This window comes from Podarcis gaigeae (genome assembly GCF_964106915.1).
Source record: "Podarcis gaigeae genome assembly, chromosome: 5".
Lineage (NCBI taxonomy): Eukaryota > Metazoa > Chordata > Lepidosauria > Squamata > Lacertidae > Podarcis > Podarcis gaigeae.
Window position 1 is genome coordinate 46,767,442 of NC_139681.1, and position 26,210 is coordinate 46,793,651.

Sequence of the window (26,210 nt, forward strand, 5' to 3'; positions counted from 1 at the left end):
TTGGATTGGATTGGCGGTTGGTGTTACTGGGGTAAATTTGATGTTGCCAATTTGGGGGTGGGAACAGAGGTTATTTAAACAAGGTCCACAGCAAGCTGCTTTCTCTTTCGCTGTGAGCACCGGATCACCCGCCCTCCCTCCCTTGATTGGGCTTGTGCTTTGACCTTGCTATGCCTGTCATGGGGTCATCCGCATTGGTGTGGGGGCCTGGTAGGAATTTTTCCATTTGGCTGATTAGTGTGTACCATTTGGTTTTTGCCTACTGCGTAGCAAATCGTCACAACTTGTAAAGTTGGTGGTTAGGCATTGGTTAAATTGGTGGGTGGAAGGGTATGGATTGGCTGTGCCTGCCCCTCCAATGCTGCTGCTGCACGGGAATTCCGTTAAAGGAATTCAGGGGCTTACCATCCTCTCGTCCAAACCCCTGGAATCAGGTGCGGGCCGCGTAATCTCCTGGGAGCATGCGGGGAGAAGCTGAGGGTCTGTGTCGCAGCTCCAGTTATCCCTGATCTTGTTCCTCCACACTGGCTTTCGCTGGAATCCGGGAGTCAGTGTTGTCCCCCAAGGCGGGGGGGGGGGGGACAGATAGTCATAACCAATGCCTAAGCAACCACTCACAATGTGTATGTTTAATAAAGTTGTGGCCAAAATTATGCCAAAAACCTTAAACAAAAATTATACGTGATGTGTGAGTTATTGGGGTAGGGGTGTTTTGGGGACCTCAGCACGCAAGTATTAGCGAAAACTCATTGAAACAGTGCATAGATAGTACTATGCACATCCAAATGAACAATTGTCTTTGTTGGCAGAATTGTGGAACTGCCAGAACCTACTGGCATCTCTGGTGGTTTTGTCTTCACATTAGTGCATTCTGAATGTGAGTTTTGGCAGAAATCGGAGTGGTTATTGGTCATGCTCTAGATCCAAATCCGAAACTCTGCCTTGTCTTCGTATCTGTGGAAACCTTATTAGATTCCTCTTGGTTTCTGCTAGATTGGCCATCCCTCAGAGATGGAAGGAAGTCACATCCATTACACTGGAAGTTGGTATAGAAAAGCCTTGTACACAGCTGTTTCAGAAAAGTTTACTCACCACCTAAAGGTACTGAGAAGTGATGCTAAGATAGAGGACTTTGCTGCCATCTGGTGGACCTTTGTTACACACATGAACAAGCAACATGTGAGACTCCTTATTCCTGTAAAATATGACTTTATTTGGATATACTTCTAATTCTTGTTTGCAGTTGTCAGGACTGCCTCTAGGTCCCAGCTCACAGAGGACCAACGCCAGGTTGATGTAATGTACAAAAGTCTTTATTGAAGTTTGGTTTCCACTCCAACGTCAGAGCGTGCAGCCCTACGTCTTAACCTTAGATCGGCGAAGTCCCGTCTGACTCATCACCCCTTCCGCACCAGTTTAAGATCCTAGCCCTACTCCACCTCTTCCGTTGTTCTTTCCTCCTCTGGGTCCTTCTGCCCCCTGGGGTTTCCTCCTTTCTGGACTCTTCTGATGCTGACCCCCCTGAGTCTTGCCCCTCCTTCCGGCGGGCTTTAGGACCTGGCTCCCTATCCGGGCTACCTGCTGTGCCGCTCGCCTGTACATTTGAACTTGGCGCGCGCGCCCAGCCGGTAACCTTCCTCCTGACCGTTTCCCCGCTCTCCGATGGAAGCGTGGTCAATCCTGACTCATCTCCTCTCGCTGGTAGTGAGAACACTGGTCCCGATTCCTGGGACTCCTCCCCCCCACTGCGCTCTGGTGGGGAAGCTGGTCCTGATTTCCAACTGCTGCTCTGGGAGTCCCCGCTGGCCCCTTCCTTCTGGGGTTTCCCCCTCGGCACCCCCCTTGCCCTGGCCATCGGCGCTCCCTTCTGTGAATCTTCTGATTCGCTGGAGAGGCTCGTGGAATCCCTCTGACCGCTGTCACTGCCTCCACCCCCCTCGGATTCCTCCTCCTCGCTCTCCATCTCCTCCCACTCCTGTGCCTCTGCTCCTGAACCCCTGACAGCAGTTCTTGACTTTCTGACTCCTCCTTTGTGCCAGGGCACTTAATGTCTTCAGTTTTTGCATTCTTATACTTCTGTGACCTACCACTCACTAGCTTGTCTTTGTATATGCATCTTTCATTTCACACGGCCTCCATAGTGGCTATGTTTTGCTAACTTCATAAGGGTATCCTCCAATTAGAAGAAAAAAAAACAGGCTGCAGCTTCAGCTTTGGTAATAAAGTGTTCTGTTGGGAATTCATTTCTGGATCTAACTAATCATGGAGAGAGAAAATATGTGAAAATCCTTAGAAAGGAAACATACTCTAGGGGTATTCCATACTATGCTTGGTAGCTGAATACAGAATATGTAGCATAAGGCAGAGTAGAACAATGCACAGAGTACAGGCAGCTATATAGGGATGGGTGAGCCTGTCAGTTTCAGTTTCTCATTTTCCCAGTCTTAAATTCAGTCCTCTACATTTCCACATCAGGGTGTAATTTTTTAAAAGAATGCCCTCTTGAAAATTCACCAGCATTTAAGCGCAAATTGCTCCAAATCTATAGATTGGTGGATGAAATTTTGCCTAATACAATGGAATTTCCCCTAATACATTACACTTTTAAAATTTTCAATAGCACATGCATTTGTATGCACTTCATGCTAGAATATGTGTTCTGTATGCATTTTTTAGCCGGAGAACTGCATTGCAAAATTCAGAGAAATACACATTTGGAAGAATGGCAGTGTCATTTCAGAAAGTGCAAATTAGTGAGCTTGCCTTTAAAAGTGAACTGTCCCCAGGCACCTTGTGCCAACCATGTATTTCCTTTGACCATTCCAAGTTGCTAATGAGACAATAAACAGTGAACACGGGTAACTTGCAAAGATGTAGTAATTTTATTGCAAAGTAGTTGGCAGCAAAATGCAACTTTATATAATTTGGCATTACATTGATGAAACAGATTTTTCTACTCCTGAATACATCATAAAACCCTATAACTATCTGTTCAGTATTATGGGCCACCCTTTCCTTGGGAGTTGATTGAGATTATAATTCTGTTCTTATTATTCTGTCAGTCACCATGTGGACTCTGAATGCCTCTTTACCTTCAGTTAGCAAAATGCAACAACAAACACTGAATCTGTTTTATGCTTCCTACAAATGATGGGTTTGTTATTTGCATCAATCTGACAGCATGAATTGCCACATAAAAGGGTAATGTGGTCATCTGAAATTTCTCCCAAAGCTCAATGTGTCAAAGCAGTAGTTTGCTTTTCAAAAGAAGCAGAAATAGCATAATGGAATAGTGACAGAGAAAAGTTGGATTGTGAGATCCTTTGCTTAAGTAATTAACAAAAACATCCTAGGATTTAAACTAATTGTAAGATAAATGAAACTGAACATGAAATTCTCTGACTGAACTGGCTAGTGAATCAGGCCATAAGCCAAACTGCTTGTGTACATTTGTGACAGAGATTCCACACTAGTCAAAAGAGAATATCAAACTTAACATTTCAAAATCAACATAGGCGGAGCATTTTCAGCTATGTATTATGAAGCACATTTCCTATGTCTGTTTCCAATGATTCCAATAAACTTCAGCAATTTGCCTTTCAGCTCCTAAATATTAACTGAAGTCGCAACAAATCCTCCTTTGAAATATAGTCCTGATGCATCTCTGACATATGAAGTTGGCATGTATAATATTTATATGTAGAATGGTTTTTGGAAGTACAATGGAACTTAACTATATCCATAGAAGATAGTGGGGAATGTTTAAAAGGAGAATGAGAGCAATTCCACAATGCCATTAAGTCAAAATAGCTGGATATAGGCAATGATTTTGATCAGAATACATACAGTGGTGCCCCATAAGACGAACGCCTCGCAAGACGGAAAACTCGCTAGACGAAAGGGTATTCCGTTTTGGAGGCGCTTCGCAAAACGAATTTCCCTATGGGCTTGCTTCGCAAGACGAAAATGTCTTGTGAGTTCCTGCGGGGTTTTTTCTCCCTTTCCCCCCTTTTCCTAAGCCCTAAGCCGCTTATCAGCTGATCCGCTAAAAGCCGCTAAACTGCTAATAGTGCTAATCCGCTAAACTGTCAATGGGCTTGCTTCGCAAGACGAAAAAACCGCTATACGAAGAGCCTCACGGAACGGATTAATTTCGTCTTGCGAGGCACTACTGTATTTGATCCTGGTACTTTGATTGAACTGGGCTGTGTTTTAATCTACCAGTAAATGTGCCCAACTATAGATGTGCCTGTCTATGGATTTAAGTTTCAGAAATACATGCTAAAGATGCAGTTTTTGTTTTTGTGTAGGAAGTACTGAATGTATATCTTGCTGATGCATTGGTATCAGTAGATTTGGTGATAGTTTTTCCTTCTCAGTTTGCTGCTTATAAGTAAGCCAGACAGAACAAAGACCATGGCTGCCAAAAGTACAGTAGTAACAGCAAATGGGCTGAGAGCTTCTTTCTTTTCTAGATTCATACTCTTAGCCAGTTCTGTAAATAGAATAAAAAAACACAGTTTGGAACAATTTTTCAGATAATGCATGTATGTATGTACATATGATATTTCTTACCTGTTCTTCCCCATAAGATCCCTGGGCAAGTTACAGCAATATAAACATACAAGGAAAACACTTTGTACCTTTATCTAAATGTATATATATTAGTTTTGTTAGAGAGCAAGTTCGTCTTTGAATGGCAACAACTGCTTTGAAGGCAGAAGGCTCAGGTCAAATTCCTGGCATCTTCAGGTAGGGCTGGAGAAGACCTCTGTCTGAAACCCTGGAGAGTCACTGTGAGTCCATCTAAAGAACTCTGAGTTAGATTGACAATTGCCTGGCTTTGTCTAAGGCAGCATCCTATGTTCCAAACATAAGAGTCAAATTCTTTATTCTGCCCATCTTTACATTATCTTTCCATGCATCAGTGGCATGTGAGTCTCAAAAAGTTGCCCATTAGGGAAATGTTACCCGAAGAGTGGAAGCAACGCAGAATGAGATTTCATTGTGTGGTGTTACTATGCTTTTGCCAGGCAAAACGGGAATAAATATTAGTTTTAATATTATTTGAACAAAGTAGTAGAATATTTTAACAACTCTTCATTTGGGGTGACTGTTTGTTTCTGAGGCCTGCAGGGCTTGGAGATAGGAGAGAGACTTCTTCTGAAGTCAACTAGCTTCATCCACCTGGAGTTTGGGGGCCCAAAGGGGTGGTGGTGAATGCAGGCCTCCCAACTCACTGTCAGGGTGTGGCTGGGGTAAGGAGTAAACAAAATGGTTTACCTTTGACCCAGCAAGGGATAGATTTGTCTTATACCTACGTGATTTCCTGATTTGTTCATTCCCACACCTATATTTTCCCTCTGCAAATTTGGTTTAATGTTCAATAAAATGGTAGTTATTCAGCGCAGCAAATGTGTCCATGCATTTATTTCAATCCTGGTCTGCAATCATCAGAAAAAAGTAGCGAAAAAAGGAATCAAAAATAAAAGTTACCCTGTCCTTTGTCTTCAGTGGTTTCTTTCTGCAGTTTGACTGGTCCCACAACCACATCCACTTTATCCTGAGGTTCATCTGTGTCCCTCTTCCTTCTAGCTAAACATCCCTGGTAGCATCGGGATGAGTAATCATATGCCTTACACACTACTAGTTTGCATTGCAGATAAATTTGATTGTGTTCATAAAGAAACTTAAAAGAGTTGAACTTGAAACGAACTTGATTGTTGCTTGAGTTAAATCTGAGTTCACTCAGATTTAAGAAGGTTGGGTCTCGTACACATCTGAAAATAAAAGAACCAAGTTTGTTTACATAATTACTTTAGATGAATCCTTTATGGAGTTCTGAAGTATGTTATCTTTGGTGACTAAAGTCCATGCTGGAGAAGGATGAGAAGAAATATCAATAAGTGGATGGTGGATTTCAGAGAATAAAATGGAAGATAGACTCAGCGTATGTGAAAGCAGTCACTCAAAATACCAGAACTTGGGCCCATCTGACGAAGCTTCAAGTTAGAAAATTCTGAGCAGACAAAGGAAAGTACTTCACACAGCACAGCACATTGTTAAACTTTGGGAATCACTCCCATAAGATGTTTGTGGAGGATTCAACTATCAAGGTACTAGTGATGATGGCTCTGCTTTGCCTCCATTGTCAAAGACAGTATGCTTCTGAATACCAGTTACTGGGAAGCAATTGGGGAGAGGTCCTGCATGCAGGCTGGCCATTGCGATAACAAGTATTTGCCTTCCTTGCTTTTGTCTAAGACTCTTTGACTGATGACACAATGAGTTAGTAGCAAACAACCATATTTATTATTATATTCAGGAACAAGTAATAGCAAGTAGGCTCTGCAACTCTTTAGAGATTTTCTTAAGAAATATGATATCAGAATTAAAAAGTGAATTTCAGAGTCAGTTTAAGAGTAAAGCAACTCCATTTGTTCATACCACAAAGAAACCTTTAAGTACAATCCTATATGTGCCTATGTAGAAATCCAATTGAGCTCAGTATGGTTTATTCCAGGTGAGTGTGAATGGCATTGCATGGTTAGTATTAACTCTGCTGTCATATAAGCCAAAAGGAAAGCCATTCTTGTAAGTGGATATCTAAACATGTTTATCTAAAATATACTCACCCATTCTTGATTAAGTCGTAGGTCAGAGTTCTGAAGTCACCAGGGTATGGAGATGCTACACATGTGTCTAGAAATAGTACTAAGTTCGGATCAGAACTGTTGAGAGTAGCTTGGAGATAGAGAACCTGGTTGAGGTACACGAAGTATGGAAAACTGCGAACTGAAATGTCGAAGGATGATGATTCATAGAATGAAAGCGCCACACTGTAGTTGCCAAGTTTTCTTTCAGTAATGTCAATGGAATTTTGGGCAACAAACATCGTCTCTACAACAGTCATTGCGTTCATTTCACACATAATATGAAATTGGAAGTTTTTCCTTCTTGTAATGATATAACCAGAGGCTAATGTCTTGATTATGTTGGAATAGGTGATGGTGTCATTATTTGACTGCTAAAGGACAGGGGAGAAAGATCTATGTCAATAATATGTGTAAATTAGGACCTGTCATATAAAACACACCCAATATACGTAACCACTTTAGAATGTGCTGATATTTCAGACTTATTGCCATTAAAAAACCACCTTATATAATCTGGAATTTTATTGTATTCTCGCTGAAAAAGTTAAGAAAGATAAAAGTATATAATGCGTTCAGTAGTTGAGAAGAGAAACACAGAAATGTGCAGAAAAATTGCTACATTTTTAATTGAAATTAATATACCAATGAATATCTGACTTTTATGACATTTACCTTTAAAATGCTATGGGTTTCTTTAAGAATAACTGAGTTTATTTGTTTGTTTGTGTGTATTAACATGACGGGTTTTGTCCTCAGAAGTGAAAAAGCTGAGCATAATGCAAAGCATTCAAAGGGCCAGGCAGCATGATCATAATGCTACCTCTAATTTACTGGCTTTGTAAAAGTAGAGGACAATCTCAGGAACATAACGCTCCCCACCCCCCGGCCATATACAACTTACTCTTTCTGGAGCATTTTCCCCACTCCTGTATTTCCTATGATTAACAGAAATGTCAGGAATTACCCACAATACGGTCTGCTTTAAATGTTGTGGCATATTGCTGATACTTGCTATTTAACCCAAGTTCTGAAATTGGTAGTTTCACGTCTGAATTAAACACATCATTCAATGATGTCAAAGTCTATGAAGGGCAGTGCTGACATTTCCTAGAAATATAGTTGAAAGAAGAAGAGGAAACTAGTTCCATGGCAGAGTGGAGAAGAGGCAGCATGGATTTCCCAAGGCTCTCTCTAAGCCAGATCATTCAGATGTTATAGCCAAAAGGTGGGTGAAATACTTTTCCAAACTTTAAACAGCAGGGTAATGTTACAAAGATAAGAACCAGATAACAGATAATGTGCAGTACCCAACGTGGTGCTGAGTAACTAGGTCCATCATTGCAAGGATTTAAGCTTGTGCAGCAGAACTTTATCCCCTCCTTTGACCACAACCCCTTAAATCTCTTCTGGGGTTTCCAACAACCCTGAAATAGATTTGAGGAGGGTGTGAGATGTGCAGGGAGAGGATAGAGGAGAGGTTCCATAGCACATGCAAAAATCCTTGCACAAACAGAACAAGTGCATTGGATACTGACAATATTTTTAAGAACTCATTGTCTTACCTTTCTTACTGTGCCACACCCACTATATGGTATCTCGAAGACCACATAGTCTTGAGTAATCTGAGGTGTGCAGAAAGGGTCTGAAGTATTCAGGGATACTTCGCTTGCATTGTAGCCCAGCAACCCAAGATAGTCCCTGCTGATGCGTGCAAGCATGTATTCTCCAGAACACGAGAGCACTGAATGGGGCACATAGAAACCATATTAAATAGTGCAATGTTTTTTACATTTTACTTATGAAGAAGAAGAAGAAGAGTTTGGATTTGATATCCCGCCTTTCACTCCCTTTAAGGAGTCTCAAAGCGGCTAACATTCTCCTTTCCCTTCCTCCCCCACAACAAACACTCTGTGGGGTGAGTGGGGCTGATAGACTTCAGAGAAGTGTGACTGGCCCAAGGTCACCCAGCAGCTGCATGTGGAGGAGCGGAGACACGAACCCGGTTCCCCAGATTATGAGACTACCGCTCTTAACCATTACACCATACTGGCACCATACTGAGTAGGGGCAACCTTGGTGAATGATATGTCAGGCAAGCGGGGGCTTGTTTGAGCTCATAAGGAAGCTGCCATGGAACAGCTTTACCACGTTTTCAGAAATTTGAAGTATTTGGAGTACTCAGTTTCAATGTTTCCTTTGAACACACAGACTTTTCAGCTAGGCAACCCAAATCAGCAAAATCTGCAATTTTCACATGCATGTTTTAGGGAGAAATTGGAACTTACTTCTTGCAGGAACTGGTGCTAAACTTGTAGGAAGAGCTGTACAAATGAAAAACAAAACAAAAGGGAGATCAATTTGTGTCTAATTAGCATTTAAATAGTAAAAAGTTGGGAAACTAGTCACAACATTGAGTTCTGTGCCCTCACCTGCTACACCCTTCCACCATGACAAAGACCATTATACAAACAAACTGTGTTGCTTGTACTCCGTTTTGTTGGGATTTAAGTATATGAAAGATGTTCTTTTCAGTGCCTCTACTGTGTAATCTAATGCCATTCCCTGAGGAGTAAAATCTACTGCTTCTTTTCCACAACAGAGAGAAAATAGCAGAAACCAAGTGGTTTCAGATATATCTGTGGTGTAGAACAGCTTCCCTGGATCTTGAGCATGCAATCCTCTGCAAGCTCAGAGATGCTTAAATCACACAACTGTGAAAAGAAGCATCTAGTTTCTTTGAGTGTCATGTTTAACCATTTACCTTATTACCTAACAAATGACACAGAAGGAAAGGAAAATCATCTTATCAGTTGTTGCTTCACTAGCACTTGATTCAAATGTTAAGTCTATTAAAGGAACCAAGATAAATAGTACAGATATTCCACTGAAGATATTGAGATCCGAGCAGTCATCTATTATCCAGTAACCTAGTAATATATTGCAGATATTTTTCATTGACTGGTCACCAGTGTGTGTGTGCGCATACACACACAAACACACACACACACATGAATCATACAGGAATACAATTAAAGGGAGAGCATTTAAAAAGGAATGACATAAAAGAAAAAGAACGTCTTACCAGCTGTTGATTCATTGAGAGGTGGTTCAGTAGTTGTTTCTATTCCTATTTAGGTAAATAAATAGTACAATAAAAGTACTATTACACTGATGTTAAGATCCTAGCAGTAATATATCCAATAACCTAGGAACATATGGCAGCTATTCTTCATTGACAAAAGTCACCAGTGTGTGTGTGTGTGCACGTGCGCATTATTTATACAGCAAAAAAATCTCAATACAATTAAAGGGAGAGCATTTAAAGTGAAATACAAGTACATCAGGATGCTTAAAACATACAAAAAGCCTGGTGGAATAAAATACTCTCCTACAGCATTAACAAAAAAACTTGTCAGTGGGGAGATGATGCTTCAGTTGTTGCTACAGTGAAGCATTGGCTTATTATTCAAAGTGTGCATGTCAAGGGGCTAGAAATTTTAACATGGCAGAAAATTGTGCATTCAGATCTTACTTTGGTCCCTCACAGGAAAAATACCTTTGATCTATCCAACTGCAAACTGATATCATTCATGCAAACAGGAAAGTTAAGCAAAGTAAATATCATATTCATCTCTGGATAAGTCACAGAAACTGTGCCATAATCTATCTGATCAGCCTATGGGTTGGCATGATCTTAGACAAAGGGTGGGGAGCCTGTGGCCCTCCCAATGTTGCTAGATCACAACTCACATCATCCCTGATCTTTGCCTATGCTGGCAGGGACTGATGGGAGTTGGAGTCTAAGACCATCTGGAGAACCACAAGTTCCCCATTTCTGCCCAAGACATATGCTGATTTTCAGCTTACATTGCATCTTCAAACCAGAACAACATTAATCTAACACAACATATATTAGAAATGTCCTACAACTAGATAAATAGAGAACTCTTACTTAATGGAATAGAATAGTAAGAAGCATAAAACCCATTTCCTGAGTAATATGAATCTCTGTGCAGCAGAATAGTCATTGTGTTGGAAGTTGATATGTAGGTATAGTTGAGATAGATGCCAGAGCAAGTTCTTCCAAGCATAGTGGAGGTATACGGGTACCCATCGAAGATCTCAATATATTCTTTATTGCAGTCCAGACTGTATAAAGGTAGGTCAGCAAGTCACTCTTTGTGTATAAAATTATGCCATCATTTCATACATCAGATTTTCACATTAAGTAAAGAAAAGTTACATAGGTTGCTTATATATGGAGGTTCAATTTCATAATGGGTCACTATCACAAATGATTCACTGACAATAGCGTTGTCGTTCTTTACTTATCAGGGTTTCCCTGGAAATAATAAATCCAGGAGGGGGCAGATATGGGCTGGCATTTTGATGACAATGACAATGTCTGGACACTGCAAATCACATGTACATATGAGGAGCAAAGATGCCACATTGAACATTCAAGTGAACATTCAAGCACCCTTTGATTCCCTCTTTGGTGACACATATGCCAAAATATAAAGGTAAATACATAGATTCAGTGGAGCTGACCTGAATTCCGAACATATTAAAGTAATGTTATGATTGGTTCTGCCTGTGAGAACCCCACCCTACATCTATGATACTATGGAGATGGTTCAGTAAATGTCAGCTGAGTGATAAGCTAGGTGGCTGATGAGGCTCTCAGATGTATCCCAGATTAGCTCAACCTAAAAGAGTGGCATGCCTATGTACATATCAAGATCATGTCAGACCTCTGGCCCATTACGTCCAGTACAGTCTGCTCCACCTGGCAATGGCTTTCCAGTGTCACAGTTATAGGTCTTTCCCAGCCTTGCTCCTGAAAATGCCCAGAATTCAAATATTCAAATTTACAAATTTATTCAAATAATTCAAATATATATGCATACAATTTAACCACTTTGCTATTGAATGATGTCTCCTCTGGCTGGAACAGCATAATTTACTTTAAAGACAGGATTCACAAAATACTTGTCTTTTTTACTCATCTTTCAATGCCTCAGTGAAAGGGCCTGTCCTTCATATTTCCTAAGAAAGCATTAAAAAGTGGACCCTTTTGCTTTCAGGAAAGGGCCAATATCTACCACTTGGAGAGTTTGTAATAAAAATGTGTTTATGATGTATTTTCTTTGGAAGGTTTTTAATTTGTATGGGATTTCATCTCGTGTAGGGCAGAACCATATGATCAGTTAGCAGGATTTAATCTGATGGCTATCACATGCTAAGTTTGTTGGATAGAATCAGGGTCCCTCATGCAGAGAGTTCTGCTTGTGTTCAAGTGAATGCAAGTAGAAATTCTATGCAGACCCTCCCTGTATGACACAGAGAAGGTTGGAGGCTGAGAGGGAAGGAGCAAAACAGACAGCCAGGTTAAGGGCAGGGCTTGCATAAACATTCTGACCTCCCTACAAAGTTTGGTGCTTACAAATTCAGGCAAACACCTCAGCACATCTATCTTTTCAAGCTCAGAGAAGAACAGCCACCCATAACCTATTAAAGTCTTCAGGTAATGACAAAACCATGAATTAACATCATGTGCAGGTGCCTGTGGAAAATGGAAAAACATTCAGTTCCTTACACTTACCTAATATAAGAAAACTGGAGAAATATTTGTCTATTAGGGCTCACTTGAATTTCCCAGCTACACTGTATAATGGCACCGTTTCCAGGATAATATGGTCCAGAGATAGATCCATTTGGAAGGGGGAGATAGCCACCACATACTAGGAAACACAATATTTTGTGCATGTAAGCAAAAATAGAATTTTGTACAGAGAAATCTGAAATGAAATCCATCTTAATTTAAAATCTTCCTCCCTCTCCCAACTTGATTGCATTAACTCTCTCCTTCTGTTATTAATAAGCAAATAATTGGCCCTTTTAGGTTGAAGCTGGAAGCCTCCAATATCCTTGCCCCTATTAAATTACTAATATATTTGTTGGCAGGATGTTTTTAATGCATTACTCTTTCCTCTTGGTTTTACCTCATCTCATAGGTGAGAGTTGCTTGTCTGTTTGGTTGGTTGTAAATCACTTTGTTGTTAAATAGGTTAATTAATTAGTTATCAGGTAGTTAAGGTTTGGTGAGCACCATTAGGTACTTTTCTGAGCCTTGCCTTCTGAGTTGTGAGACCCACTGACAGAATAAGAAGTACCTTGGAGGCCAACCTGTAAAACCCCATTTAAGTTATGGGGCTTAAGGTGAAATGATGCCTCTTATTCTTGTCAGAGTTGGTTCACCCTGTTTGCTATTTGAAGATAGTATTGTGCACTTTGGTTCCCTTCGGCAGATCTGTTGTGTTAAATTAAATGTGGCTCATTCCGCCCAGTCTGTGTATCTTATTTCCCTATGTGGTTACAAAAGATGTTTCAAGCATGCAGATTTATGCTTACATTCTACTTACATTCCATTCAATTTTCCAAAATCTTTATTCAAAAGTCTGTTCAATTTCTTCTTTGTTTTGAAATAATGACTCAGTTACCTTTGGAACATATATCACGAATGCTTTCAAACTTTCAAATATGCACTAATAACAACACCTAAGAGCTCCACCACCCCATTCTTAATCAATTTCCCACTATTTATCTTTCATACTTCACACCTATTGAGAAAGATTCAGCCTTGTAATGAAAAAGTAGGACTCACCAAAAGGAGTAGAAGGAGCTGATCACAAAGAAAGAGGAACATTGATAAGCATTAGTAAGTAATAGACATGCCACTATTATCTGTTAATATTCATCAGTATTTTTACCCAGTGAACCCAGCAACCCTGTGCCCCTTGAGGGAACTTCCTTGTGGGCCACAGAAATAATCAGATCTCCCTCTGTCAGAGCAGAGGGAGATGTCTGAGGTTGACCTTGGTTCCCTTCTGCAGATTTGTAGTGTTAAATTAAATGTGGCCCAGTTCACTCAATGTGTGTGTCTTATTTCCCAGTGTGGTCACAAAAGAAGTTTCTACATGCTGACTTACGCTCTATGACTTTAGTGGTCAGTTCTCCAGTTGTGGATTGAACTAGTAAGAAAGAACAGAATCAATCAGATTGTGGTAGAATGTGTTAATATTAAGCCAAACATTGAACAACCAGACCTTCTCTCCATGGAACTCTGACAACTATAGCTCTGAAAGGGCGATGAGGGCCTCCTAACAATTCTCCACACCCTTAACAAGCTAAAATTCCCAAGAATCTTTGGGGAAAGTATCTGTGGCACACGTGGCAATCGTTGTAGTAAGGGCCTGAAGGTATACTACTCAGCATAACTAACACTGGATATATTTTAGTGGACCACCAAACCCAAGAAGCATCTAGCCTCAGCACTACTGCATCAGGATAGAAATGGAAGATTTCTAAAAAGCTGATGGTAGTTTGTTCCTAGAAGAAAAGAAATGGGGAACAAAGTTGTAACAAAAAGCCAGGTTGCTATGCCATGCCTAATAGGTACCCCTGCCCGTACGGGTCAGTCGTGTCCGACTCTAGGGTTGTGCGCCCATCTCACTTAAGAGGCCGGGGGCCAGTGCTGTCCGGAGACACTTCCGGGTCACGTGGCCAGCGTGACGAAGCTGCTCTGGCGAGCCTGCAGCAGCACAGCACACGGAAACGCCGTTTACCTTCCCGCTATAAAGCAGTACTTATTTATCTACTTGCACTTAGGGGTGCTTTCAAACTGCTAGGTGGGCAGGAGCTGGGACCGAACGAGGGAGCTCACCCCGCCGCGAGGATTTGAACCGCCGACCATGCGATCGGCAAGTCCTAGGTGCTGAGGTTTTACCCACAGCGCCACCTGCGTTACAAGATACCTATTGCTTCCAGTTTCTTACACACACACACACACTTTCCATTCAATTTTCCAAACTCTTTTTCAAAAGTCGGTTCAATTTCTTCCTTGTTTTGAAATAATGACTGTACCTTTGGAACATATATCACTAATACTTTCAGACTTTCAAATATGTACTAGCAACTACACCTAAGAGCCCCCCCCCCAATTCTTAATCGAATTCCCACTATGTATTTTTCATACTTCATGCCTATTGAGAAAGATTCAGACTTGGAATAAAAAAAGTAGGACTCACCAGGAGGAGTAGAAGAAGCTGTTCACAAAGAAAGAGAAACATTGATATGCATTGGTAAGAAATAGGCATGTCACTATTATCTATTAATATTCATCAGTATTTTTACCCAATGAAGCCAGCAACCCTGTGCCCCTTGGGGGAACTCTCCTGTGGGCCACAGAAATAATCAGATCTCCGTCCATGAGAGCAGAGGGAGATGTCTGAGGTTGACCTTCGTTCCCTTTTGCAGATTTGCAGTGTTAAATTAAATGTGGCTCAGTTCACCTAATCTGTGTGTCTTATTTCCCTGTGTGGTCACAAAAGAAGTTTCTACATGCAGACTTACACTGTGTGACTATAGCGGTCGGTTCTCCAGTTGTGGATAGAACTAGTAAGAAAGAACAGAATTAATCAGATTGTGGTAGAATGTGTTAATATTAAGCCAAACATTGAACAACCAAACCTTCTCTCCATGGAACTCTGACAACTGTAGCTCTGAGAGGGGAATGGGGACCTCCTAACAGTTCTCAGCACCCTAAACAAGCTAAAATTTCCAAGAATCTTTGGGGAAAGGATCTGTGGCACAAGAGGCAATCCTTGTAGTAAGGGCCTGAAGGTTTACTACTCAGTGTAACTAACACTGGATATTTTTCAGTGGACCACCAAACCCAAAAAGCATCTAGCCTCAGCACTACTGCATCAGGCTAGAAATGGAAGATTTATAAAAAGCTGGTGATAGTTTGTCCCTCGAAGAAAGGAAATGGACAATAAAGCTGATACCCAAATCCAGGTTGCTATGCCATGCCTAATACAGCTCAGTAAAAGGCAAAGGTACCCCTGACCATTAGGTCCAGTCATGGACAACTCCTGGTTTGCGCGCTCATCTCACTCTGTAGGCTACGGGAGCTGGTGTTTGTCTGCAGACAGCTTCCGGGTCATGTGGCCAGCATGATTAAGCCACTTCTGGTGAACCAGAGCAGTGCTCGGAAACGCCGCTTACCTTCCCGCCGGAGCGGTACCTATTTATCTACTTGCACTGGACATGCTTTCAAATACAGCTCAGTACAAGATACCTATTGCTTCCAGTTACACACACACACACACACACACACACACACACACAATTTCCATTCAATTTTCCAAACTCTTTTTCAAAAGTTGGTTCAGTTTCTTCCTTGTTTTGAAATATTGACTCAGTTACCTATGGAACATGTATCACTAATACTTTCAGACTTTCAAATATGTACTAGCAACCACACCTAAGAGCTCTTTCGCCCAATTCTGAATGGAATTGCTACTAGGTATCTTTCATACTTCCTGCCTATTGAGAGAAAGATTCAGTCTTGTCATTGGCAGAGGTTCTGTGGTTTCTGGTTGGAAAAGTTGCTCCACTAATTACACTTACATGCCAGCTGAGTCTTATGCAGAGACTTCAGTTCCTAAGCTTTGAGTGTGTCATAGCAACAACAGTCACCACAATCTAATGATTAGAAGTCAGGTACTAAGAGGAACTGAATAACCTCTGCAGAGGCGACTCCAACATCTACCACATTAACATAAATTATTCGCATGACACCTTAGCCCCATATTCAAGGAGAATATTTCAGCAAATATTCAAGGAGGATGTTTCAGCAAGGTGGATGTGACTATGCTTGTTTCAAGACCAGACTTGAGGAACAGAGTCATAGACAATGGGGTATAAATGAAATAGAAGTCAAGGAAATCTCTGGAAGAGATTTGTGCTTGCTTCTTCAGACAGTCTGTGATTGCCATCAACAGATCAGGCTCTTTAAAATATACACACCACCTAATTTTCAGGTTTCTCGTTAGCAGATGCTCTGCATGAGAAACCTGTTCTATGATATTTGTGTGTACATACTCAGGATTAGGAGTACTTTAGTATGGGAGTCAGAAGACTCTTACCAGCAGCAGTAGTTGCTTCTGTAGTTGCTTCCAGGGTGACAGAAGCTAGTTCGTGAAGAAAAACAAAGTAACAGAGTAAGAGAAAAATGGTGCAGTAAAATGAAATCAAAACTGTATATTGTACTAATGCTTTTAAATAGCTAGCAGATTCTTCTTACTAGGATCAATGTGTTCTGTGGTTGTTTCTTGCAAAATGTGTTCTGTAGTTGTTTCTTGCAAGATGTGTTCTGTGGTTGTTTCTTGCAAGATGTGTTCTGTGGTTGTTTCTTGCAAGATGTGTTCTGTGGTTGTTTCTTGCAAAAGAAAGGAATAAAAATTATTAAGAACTATATTACATTGAAACCCCATTTTTGTGGCAGTGAATTTTGTTTGACCATTAGATGATCTAACATATAGTATTTACTTATGAATGAATGAAAGGTGAATTGTTGGGGAATGAGAAGACAAATAAAAGAAGGGAATATAAATCCAATATGTACTCTTGTCCTTCAAGCCTATAGTCCCCTGGGGCAGTAAGGCCCTCTGGTAGTAAGGGAGTAAGGCCAGACTGGTGACTGGGAGCGGCCGCCGAGACCACATAACACAGGTCTTGAAAGACCTACATTGGCTCTCAGTACGTTTCCAAGCACAATTCAAAGTGTTGGTGCTGAACTTTAAACCCTAAACGGCCTCAGTCCTGTATACTGAAGGAGCGTCTCCACCACCATCATTCTACCCGGACACTGAGATCCATCACCGAGGGCCTTCTGCCGGTTCCCTCACTGCGAGAAGCCAAGTTACAGGGAACCAAGCAGAGAGTCTTCTTGGTAGTGGCACCCACCCTGTGGAACGCCCTCCCATCAGATGTCAAGGAAATAAACAACTATCTGATGTTTAGAAGACATCTGAAGGCAGCCCTGTTTAGGGAAGTTTAATGTATTTTTAATCTTTTTTTGGAAACTGCCCAGAGTGGCTGGGGAAACCCAGCCAGATGGGCGAGGTATAAATAATAATAAAGAAATATAAATAATAATAAAAATGATGATGATGGCATTGGATCTCCCTCTCCAAGGGTGCAAAGAGGGGTTGGAGAGAGAGATGAGGTGATGAATCCCTCTACTTCACTGCCACAGAAGTGTCCCCAGTACTTGCCCAAATGAAATCAAAAGGGCCGAAAAAGTGGCAGACCAGGGTGCAGAATCTTCTTTACTCAAGCAACATTTACCCACACTAGGGAAAATTCAGCTCCTTCCCAATCGTAAGAATCCAGTGCCATCCCAGTCACCTCCCAAACCAGCCCTGATGTCCTTATCAACATGCCGTTTCATATTTTTTTACCATTTAGTAGACATTTAGCGTTATCACATTTACCATTTACCAGTTCCACACCCACCCAACCTGGATTAATTAGGAAAATAATATGGGACTGTATTTTGACGAGGACTGTGCCATGTAGATGCTGTGCAAAACATGCATGCGTGAGCACAGGTCCACAATAAACCATCATGTGAACAGACCCAGTAAATGCAACAGGTTTGAAGTCCTCTTTCTGGACTTCCCAAAATGATGGGCTACGAGGATATTCAGTCTTATTAGCCAGGACTCTCTTTATATATTCTTATGCAATTTTTCAAGAAGCATAAGGATCCCTTCATGAAAGCAGCAGATTGAATATATTTGTTGATTAATAGGTGACTTTAAAAATCACATTTTACCTTGTGGCGTAGTATAGTAATAAGCAGTAAATGATGGTCCTGCGTTAAAGGAATTTCTGTACAACACAACAGTCATTGTGTCAGAAGTGGATATAAATACATGACGGGTAGCCAAGCAAATTCTTCCAAGTTGTCTTGAGCCCAGGCCACCATCATAGACGGCAATATAGTCTGTGCGGCAGTTCATACTGTAGATGCAAATTTAGAAATTTATTATTCATATTAATGGAGCCACGTAAAAACTCTATTTTTATTCCTCGCAACTAGCAATTCCTCAAGACATGGCATGTTAGATTATGCTGAGAGGCTGGCAAAAAATTGATTACCAAATATTGGAAATACACTCAATCATCCTCCATTTATCTGAGTATTTGAAAAAATATGGGGTCAGCCTCACATTTACAGTCAGATTTTAGCAATGTTTTCTAAGTTATATGGATGTAGACAGGCATTGGGAGAAAGCTTTAAGTTACCAAGCTGTGATGAATACTATCTAATTAGATTCAAGTTGTTGAGTACATGTAATGCAATGTATATAATATGTCACAGAAGAAGTATTATAAAAACAAAAATACTAAGTAATACATATTCTTCACAATAATTAAAAGCCCTGGATGTGTGTGAGAGAGGCATTCCATTCTCCCCCTCTATTCCCCATTCAATATTCCCTTATTCATTGGGGCTCATTGTAGGCATTTGTGTGAACTATATCACGTATATACGTATATGGGACTGGATTGAAAAACTGAATTGTATCTTGCCCATTGCCTTCTTATGTACAATCATACCTTAGAAGTGGAACAGCTTAGTTCCCAAATGTTTTGTCTCCCGTTAGTCGCAAACCCAGAAGTGACTATTCCAGTTTGTAAACTATTTTTGGAAGCCAAATGTCCGATGGGGCTTCCATGAATTCCAATCAGAAGCCAAGCTTTGGTTTTTGAACATTTTGGAAGTCAAACGGACTTCTGGAATGGATTCCGTTCGACTTCCAAGGTACGACCGTATCTGGTCCTGGGTGATTCTGGCTACCTCACTTGATTGTTCTAGACATCAAAAATTATCTTGGACTCAAACATTTTTAACCATATCCACAGGGGAAGCCATGTAAGGCTGTTGCAGCAAAAAACAATGAAGGTTCTGTGTAAAAGGTCTTGCCCAAAGGCCATTAAAGACTAAAGAATATTAAATACTGTTTGTCTTTAAATGTGTCGGTCTTTAAGATGGCACAAAACTCCATGTTGTTTAGGAGCATTTTACTGGTTGCAAAAACAGATTTAGAAATTAATCAGTCAAATGTACAGAAAGGACTATAATAATGCAAATACTTACTTCCAACCAACTGTTTTAAACTGTAAAACAACTCTATTGTAAAACATTGGAGCTTTAATTTCCCAGGCACACTGCACCAGCCTGCCATATCCAGGATAATCAGGGCCATAGATATATCCATATGGTTCCGAGAGGATGCCACCACACTGAAAGGGTGCTGAAGAACACAGACAGAACATTTTGTAGAGCCAGACTCAGTTGTCATTATGTGCAAGGTATTGTAGAGATATTCTCCTCTATAGCAACATTAGCACTGCATTTTCGATCTTCCCTCAAACCCCAGGCATCTAGGACTAAAATTTCACCTAGGCACATTGGGAACACCCAATTCAGGGTGCTGGAGATATAGGATTTCTCAGAAGGCAATGATCATTTGTTCAGAGAACAAAGAAAGCAAGGAACAAAAATGTTAACTTTACATCCCAGTGCAAGATGACCATGTTTTCAGTTGTGTGTGTGTTTGCATATGCAATTTTTCAAAGGCTTAAAGCCTATTCTGTTTCTACTTTGTGTCAAAACAAATATTAATCTACCTTTGGGTCAGGCTGATTTGTGAAAGCAAATGGGGCACTGCCCCACCAACCTCATTCTGCTGTCAGCCGCACCCCCTACCTGCCTGCCCACCATCCTATGTGCAAGTCCAGGAGGTGGTACTGCTGGTCAGTTTCCTCCTTCTTAGTCTCAGTGTTAGCTTTGTACAGCTGAGCAAGGAGGAGAATGGGGACAACTAGGAAGCTGTCTAGCTGACTGTGCTCTGGCTCCAAATGCTGTTGGTCTTCCTGCTTTGCATTCTTTCAGCACCAAAGAGCATCAACCACAATTGTACTCAGATGGTCCTGAGATGCCATTATTATAAGGGATGTCAGAAGGCACGGTGTTTTAATTCCATGCTTCTGCGCGAAACTACATTATTCCCTTGGCTGTTCACTGTGGCAAAATTACACGCAAAAAGGTAGGTACTCACTAGTGGTTTCTGGAGGAAGAGTTGTTGCTAAAGAAAGATGAACATTGGTCAGCAAATTTAAATATCCACATTCTACTATGTTCATTTTAAAAAATGAACTACTTGTTACACAGAAGAGTTAAAATTATATCTTATACTTGAATTTTGCATGCAAATGTAGTGAAGAGATACAGAAGAATCGAAAAGTAATTTATTTATTTATAAGTCAAGGACTTTTAAGTGAAGAACCAAAGGTGTCCCATCGCTGGCCTAGAGAGATTAGGACTGAGGTGCCCTGTTTTGCATTGCTCCTGCTACAGCCTGAGGGGAGGGCTATTCTCAAATCACCCCTGCTGCCTCTGCCTTCCCTTGAAGAAGAGAAAGGTGGTGGACATAAGTCCAAATGCCTGTAAAGCCCTTCAGTTAACAGAGATTGCAGTGTTTTTACACCATAACAAGTATGTTTTCTATTTCAAGAGGGCCCTCTTCACTGGGTATTCATTATTCTTAACTGCATGAACACAGAGAGAAGGCAACAGATTTGCAACTGAATGTTTGATTATTCAGTTGAAGACTTGCTTCTCTCTAATTCATACCCTTTTTGGACAAAGTATAACAATAAAGATTTAGATTGGAAACTTACTATACACTGGTTCGGTTGTCAACTCTGGAGATGTGAGAGAAGAATTTGATTAAAAAAGCAACCTTTATCAATATTTGTGGAGTAAAGTTCAGTTGAATAACAAGCATTTTACCACCCCAGTATGTTGTCATAAATGGACAAGCAACAGAGACGTAAGTGTGTTTAGACTCTAATAACCTCTGAACACTGAAGAGAAACATAGGAGGCCTCTTGACCAAGGTTAACTGCTGTTCTGAAGAAAATTGTAAATATCCTTATATGAAACAGAGGATATGTGGCCCTTGGGATCCAGTGTTTTGGCTCTACACATACTAAAATAAACCAGGATATCACAATTTTTCAAGTTTTGTCCTAATTTTGTTCCTGTTTACTCTCATCTTCTCATCAGAAGGTGATATCCAACATTAGTTATATTCAGAGTAGTTCCACTGAAATAAATGAACCTACCCTGAATATAATTAAACACAATGCTTTTTTTCTGGGGGGGACGCAGGGGTAATAATAATAATAATAATAATTTTTATTTATATCCCGCCCTCCCCAGCCGAAGCCGGGCTCAGGGTGGCTAACAACACTAAAACAGTACAACATTATAAAACATTATAAAAATGAATTAAAATCAAAATTAATGGCAACCATAAACTAAAGTCTTGTAAAGATTGCCAAAGGAGGGAGTCAGGCTGCGCCCTGACCAAAGGCCAGGTGGAACAGCTCTGTCTTGCAGGCCCTGCGGAAAGATGTCAAGTCCTGCAGGGCCCTTGTCTCTTGTGACAGAGCGTTCCACCAGGTTGGAGCCGCAGCCGAAAAAGCCCTGGCTCTAGTTGAGGCCAGCCTAACCTCTCTGTGGCTTGGGACCTTCAAGGTGTTTTTATTTGAAGACCGTAAGTTCCTCTGTGGGGCATACCAGGAGAGGCGGTCCCGTAGGTACGAGGGCCCTAGGCCGTATAGGGCTTTGAAGGTTAAAACCAGCACCTTAAACCTGATCCTGTACTCCACCGGGAGCCAGTGCAGCTTGTATAGCACCGGATGAATGTGATCTCTAAGCGAAGACCCCGTAAGGAGTCTCGCTGCGGCATTCTGCACCCGCTGGAGTTTCTGGGTCAGTCTCAAGAGCAGCCCCACGTAGAGCGAGTTACAATAATCCAGTCTGGAGGTGACCGTCTCGTGGATCACAGTGGCTAGGTCAGGGCGAGAGAGGTAAGGAGCCAACTGCTTAGCTTGGCGGAGATGAAAAAATGCCGCCTTTGTTATAGCTGCAATCTGCGCCTCCATGGAGAGGGAGGTATCGAAGATTACACCCAAACTCTTAACGGACAGTGCTGGCACTAATTGCACCCCCGCAAGAGATGGGAGTTGCCCCCTCAGTCCCATGTCGTCCCGTCCCAGCCAGAGGACCTCTGTCTTCGAAGGATTTAACTTCAACCGGCTCCCACGAAACCATCCAGCCACAGCCTCCAAGCATCTGATCAGTGTGTCTGGGGCCGAGTCCGGGTGGCCGTCCATCAACAGATAGAGTTGGGTGTCATCAGCATACTGATGGCAGCCCAGCCCAAAACTCCGGACAAGCTGGGCGAGGGGGCGCATAAAGATGTTAAAAAGCATTGGGGAGAGTATTGCACCCTGGGGCACACCACACACCAAGGAGTGGCGGGATGACAATTCCCCCCCAAGCACCACCCTCTGTCCCCGACCAGAGAGAAACGAGCGCAGCCATTGAAGGACTGTGCCCTGGATCCCCACGTCGACAAGGCGGTGGTCCAGGAGTTCGTGATCGACCACGTCGAAGGCTGCTGACAGGTCTAGAAGAATCAGCAGCCCCGACCCGCCTCGATCCAGCTGCCTGCGGAGATCATCTGTTAGGGCGACCAGAGCCGTCTCGGTCCCATGACCAGCGTGGAAGCCGGACTGGAATGGATCCAGAGCTGATGTTTCATCCAGAAACCTACCAAGCTGTTCAGCAACCGCTCTCTCAATCACCTTACCCAGGAATGGAAGATTCGAAACCGGGCGGTAATTGGATAGATCTAAAGGATCTAATGATGTTTTCTTTAAGAGCGGGCGCACCACTGCCTCCTTCAGTTCCCCTGGGAATGTCCCGGTGCCAAGGGACAGATTGATGATATCCCCCAGGGGGGCCCACACCTCATCTGGACACGCTCTAATCAGCCAGGACGGGCACGGGTCGAGAGGACAGGTGGTGGGCTTTCCAGCTCGGAGGAGTCTGTCCACATCGGCTGGGGATATCCAGTCAAAGTGGTCTAATACTGAACCCGAGGACAGTCGAGGGGCCTCCAGTTCCTTTATTGTATCCAAATTGGCAGGGAGGTCATGGCGGAGCAACAAGACCTTCTCCGCAAAAAAGCTCGCGAATGCCTCACAGCTGTGTGTCAAATTGTTATTTAAATTTGGCTGTCCTTCAAGGGACGTTAAAGACCGAATTATACTAAATAATTGTGCCGGGCGAGAGCTAGCGGATGCAATGGAGGCCGAGAAGTAGGACTTCTTAGCGGCCTTCACTGCCATCTCGTAGGTTTTCATAAAAACCCTATAAGATGTTCTTGAAGCTCCGTCACGGGCACCCCGCCATACTCGCTCTAGCCGTCTGAGGTCCCGCTTCATTTTCCGGAGCTCCTCGGTAAACCAGGGAGCCCGGTTTCTGCGGGGTCGCAGAGGGCGCTTAGGTGCAATCTCATTGATGGCTGCTAGGAGCTGGGTATTCCAGGCCTCAACAAGCTCAGTCAATGAGTCGCCAGGGGGAGAAAGGTCCCGCAAGGCTTGACGGAATCTATCAGGGTCCATCAGCCTCTGCGGGCGAGCCCAAATTGGCTCGCCACCCAAGCAGGGTGAGGGTGGAACGTCAATCCTGGCTTTCAGAGCATAGTGATCAGACCATGGCACCTTCATCGAAGGAAACATGATCACATCTATACCGATGCCAAAGATCAAATCCAGCGTGTGGCCTGCTTGATGTGTGGGGCCCGAAACAAACTGGGAGAGCCCTAGTGTCGCCATGGAAGACACCAGGTCCAGAGCCTGTGAGGAGGGAATGGCATCAGCATGGATGTTGAAGTCCCCCAATACCAATAGGTTAGGGAACTCCAAGGCCCAGCCGGCCACCGCCTCCAGCAGGCCTGACAGGGTGGCTGCTGGTGTGCTAGGTGGCCGGTACACCAGCCAGACAGCCAAGCTCACCTCGGAGCCCCACACTAGGCCAACACATTCAATGCCGGGGATCGATGGCGATGGTAGAGCCCTGAAAGAACAATCTTCCCGGATTAATAACGCCACCCCTCCCCCCCCGGCCCACAGTCCGCGACTGGTGAAGGACGGAGAAACCCGGGGGCGCCATCTCTCGTAAGGTAACAGTATCCCCTTCGCGCACCCAGGTCTCAGTCACACATGCCAGGTCAACCCCCTGCGAGGTGAAGAAATCTCGCAGGGTGGCGGTTTTGTTGCCTATAGACCTGGCATTGCACAACACCAGTGACGGCGGTGAGTAATCCTTGCTCACCCTACCCTCGTCTCTTGGGATGGGGCGCAGATTGGAAGGGGTACGAGCATATCCGTATCTCGATCCCCTTCGCCTATGACATCTGCCCCCACCGCCATACCTCCCTCGCCCCTCCACAGTAGGAATCCCAAGCCTAATATTTGCCTCCATTTACAGAATATAAAAGCAAACAAATAAAAAACAATTACATGAAAACAAAACCAATCCCCACCCCACTCCACAACCACCCAACCCCAACCCAAAATAAACCAAAACAAAATAAAAATACATGGATAAAAACCACCGCTTATGGTGGTACAACAAAGCAAAAAATAAAAACAGTTTAAAACATATAAAAACACTTCAAACAACCGCTGCAGCAGCACTAGTGTCCCCAAAGCTGCGGCAGTGGTGAGCGTGGGCCCCGCCCCCTGGCCTGATGGAGAGTGGGCCTGCAGGGGGAAGAGCCCTCCCCACAAACGCACGGCAAAGCGGCAGCAGCAGTGTTCCAAGGCCTCCTTGGAGCCTTATATGCTGAGGTGGAGTCTGGGGCCCGCCCCCAGGCCCAAGGTGGAGAATGGGCTTGCAGGGGGAGCGGTCCTCCCCAAGACTCACCGGCAAAGCGGCAGCAGCAGTGTTCCGGGCCTCCTTGGAGTCTTTTATGCTGGGGTGGAGTATGGGGCCCGTCCCCAGGCCCAAGATGGAAAATGGGCTAGCAGGGGGAAGAGCCCTCCCCACAAACGCACGGCAAAGCGGCAGCATACCCCTAAACATTTTGTGAATCTAAGTTTGGCCTCATTGAAGGACGATATTTCAATATGAGTAGGAAAATGAGAGTACCCCTAAACATTTTTTTTTTTTAGAAAAAAGCACTGATTCAACATTAGATTTCACCTCATGATGAAAGAATATTTACAACAACAACAAAGCAAAAATAAATACATCTGTTTCCAACAAACTTTCATTCTTTCATTCACTTACTCATTTCCATTAAGGTTCACCCCCTTTAGTTTTTAAAATGCATGCCAAGAAAGTATGCTGTTTTTATCTATGCTCCCATTTACCACCCCAAGTTTGGACAGGTAAATGATGTTCAGATAATGTATAGTCAATGACCTTTTACCTAATACCAAATAAAGTCTCTGTTGATTTAAAATGGGAATGGTAAATCTCAGTTCTGTACTCAGTTAGTTCCACAACTTAGGGAAATACCTGAACAAAGCATTACAAAACAAATCAATATAGAGCTTTGCAAAGCTAAGTCTGAAAAAAAAAAATACGTACCTTTTGAATTCTCTTTCTCTTCTTGATTCCAGCTCAAATTAATTCTCTTTCCCTTGCTCTTACTGATATTTTCTACAATAGATTATCTCTCCCTGTTTGGATTTCAGGATTTTCAATAACTTAATGTTAAATTTCCAATAGTTCTTTATTTGGTTTGTGTCTTTATTTTCTCTTCCATG

The 26,210-nt window shown here is 42.5% G+C and overlaps 1 protein-coding gene across 4 annotated transcripts; it reads right to left on the reverse strand.

The window, feature by feature from the left end:
• Positions 1-4,174: 4,174 nt before the first annotated feature.
• Positions 4,175-21,342, reverse strand: SPADH (spermadhesin family member). Of its 4 annotated transcripts, none has more exons than XM_083741368.1 (18): positions 21,258-21,342; positions 20,636-20,662; positions 19,672-19,828; positions 18,343-18,530; positions 16,807-16,941; positions 16,649-16,693; positions 15,072-15,113; positions 14,747-14,764; positions 13,649-13,690; positions 13,324-13,341; positions 12,262-12,400; positions 10,609-10,805; positions 9,739-9,783; positions 8,942-8,977; positions 8,219-8,397; positions 6,636-7,027; positions 5,497-5,780; positions 4,175-4,495 (listed from the first exon to the last, which is right to left on the reverse strand). In XM_083741368.1, exons 3-18 carry the CDS (start codon positions 19,716-19,718, stop codon positions 4,347-4,349), a joined length of 1,956 nt encoding a protein of 651 aa, XP_083597494.1. In that variant the 5' UTR covers positions 19,719-19,828; positions 20,636-20,662; positions 21,258-21,342; the 3' UTR covers positions 4,175-4,346. The 4 variants fall into 4 exon arrangements, with proteins under 4 accessions (XP_083597494.1, XP_083597496.1, XP_083597495.1 ...); XM_083741370.1 differs by having other exon boundaries at positions 16,807-16,887; positions 21,258-21,340; XM_083741369.1 differs by lacking the exon at positions 13,649-13,690 and having other exon boundaries at positions 21,258-21,341.
• Between the last annotated feature and the right edge of the window lie 4,868 nt (positions 21,343-26,210).

Bases quoted from the DNA above. Each gene is read 5' to 3' on its own strand.
- SPADH (XM_083741368.1), bottom strand. From the start codon at position 19,718: ATGTTTTACAATAGAGTTGTTTTACAGTTTAAAACAGTTGGTTGGAA. The intron at 16,942-18,342 runs GTAAAATGTGAT...TTCTTTTGCAAG, and splicing joins TTACTATACTACGCCACAAG to AAACAACCACAGAACACATC. The intron at 7,028-8,218 runs GTAAGACAATGA...CCTGTCCTTTAG, and splicing joins GGTGTGGCACAGTAAGAAAG to CAGTCAAATAATGACACCAT.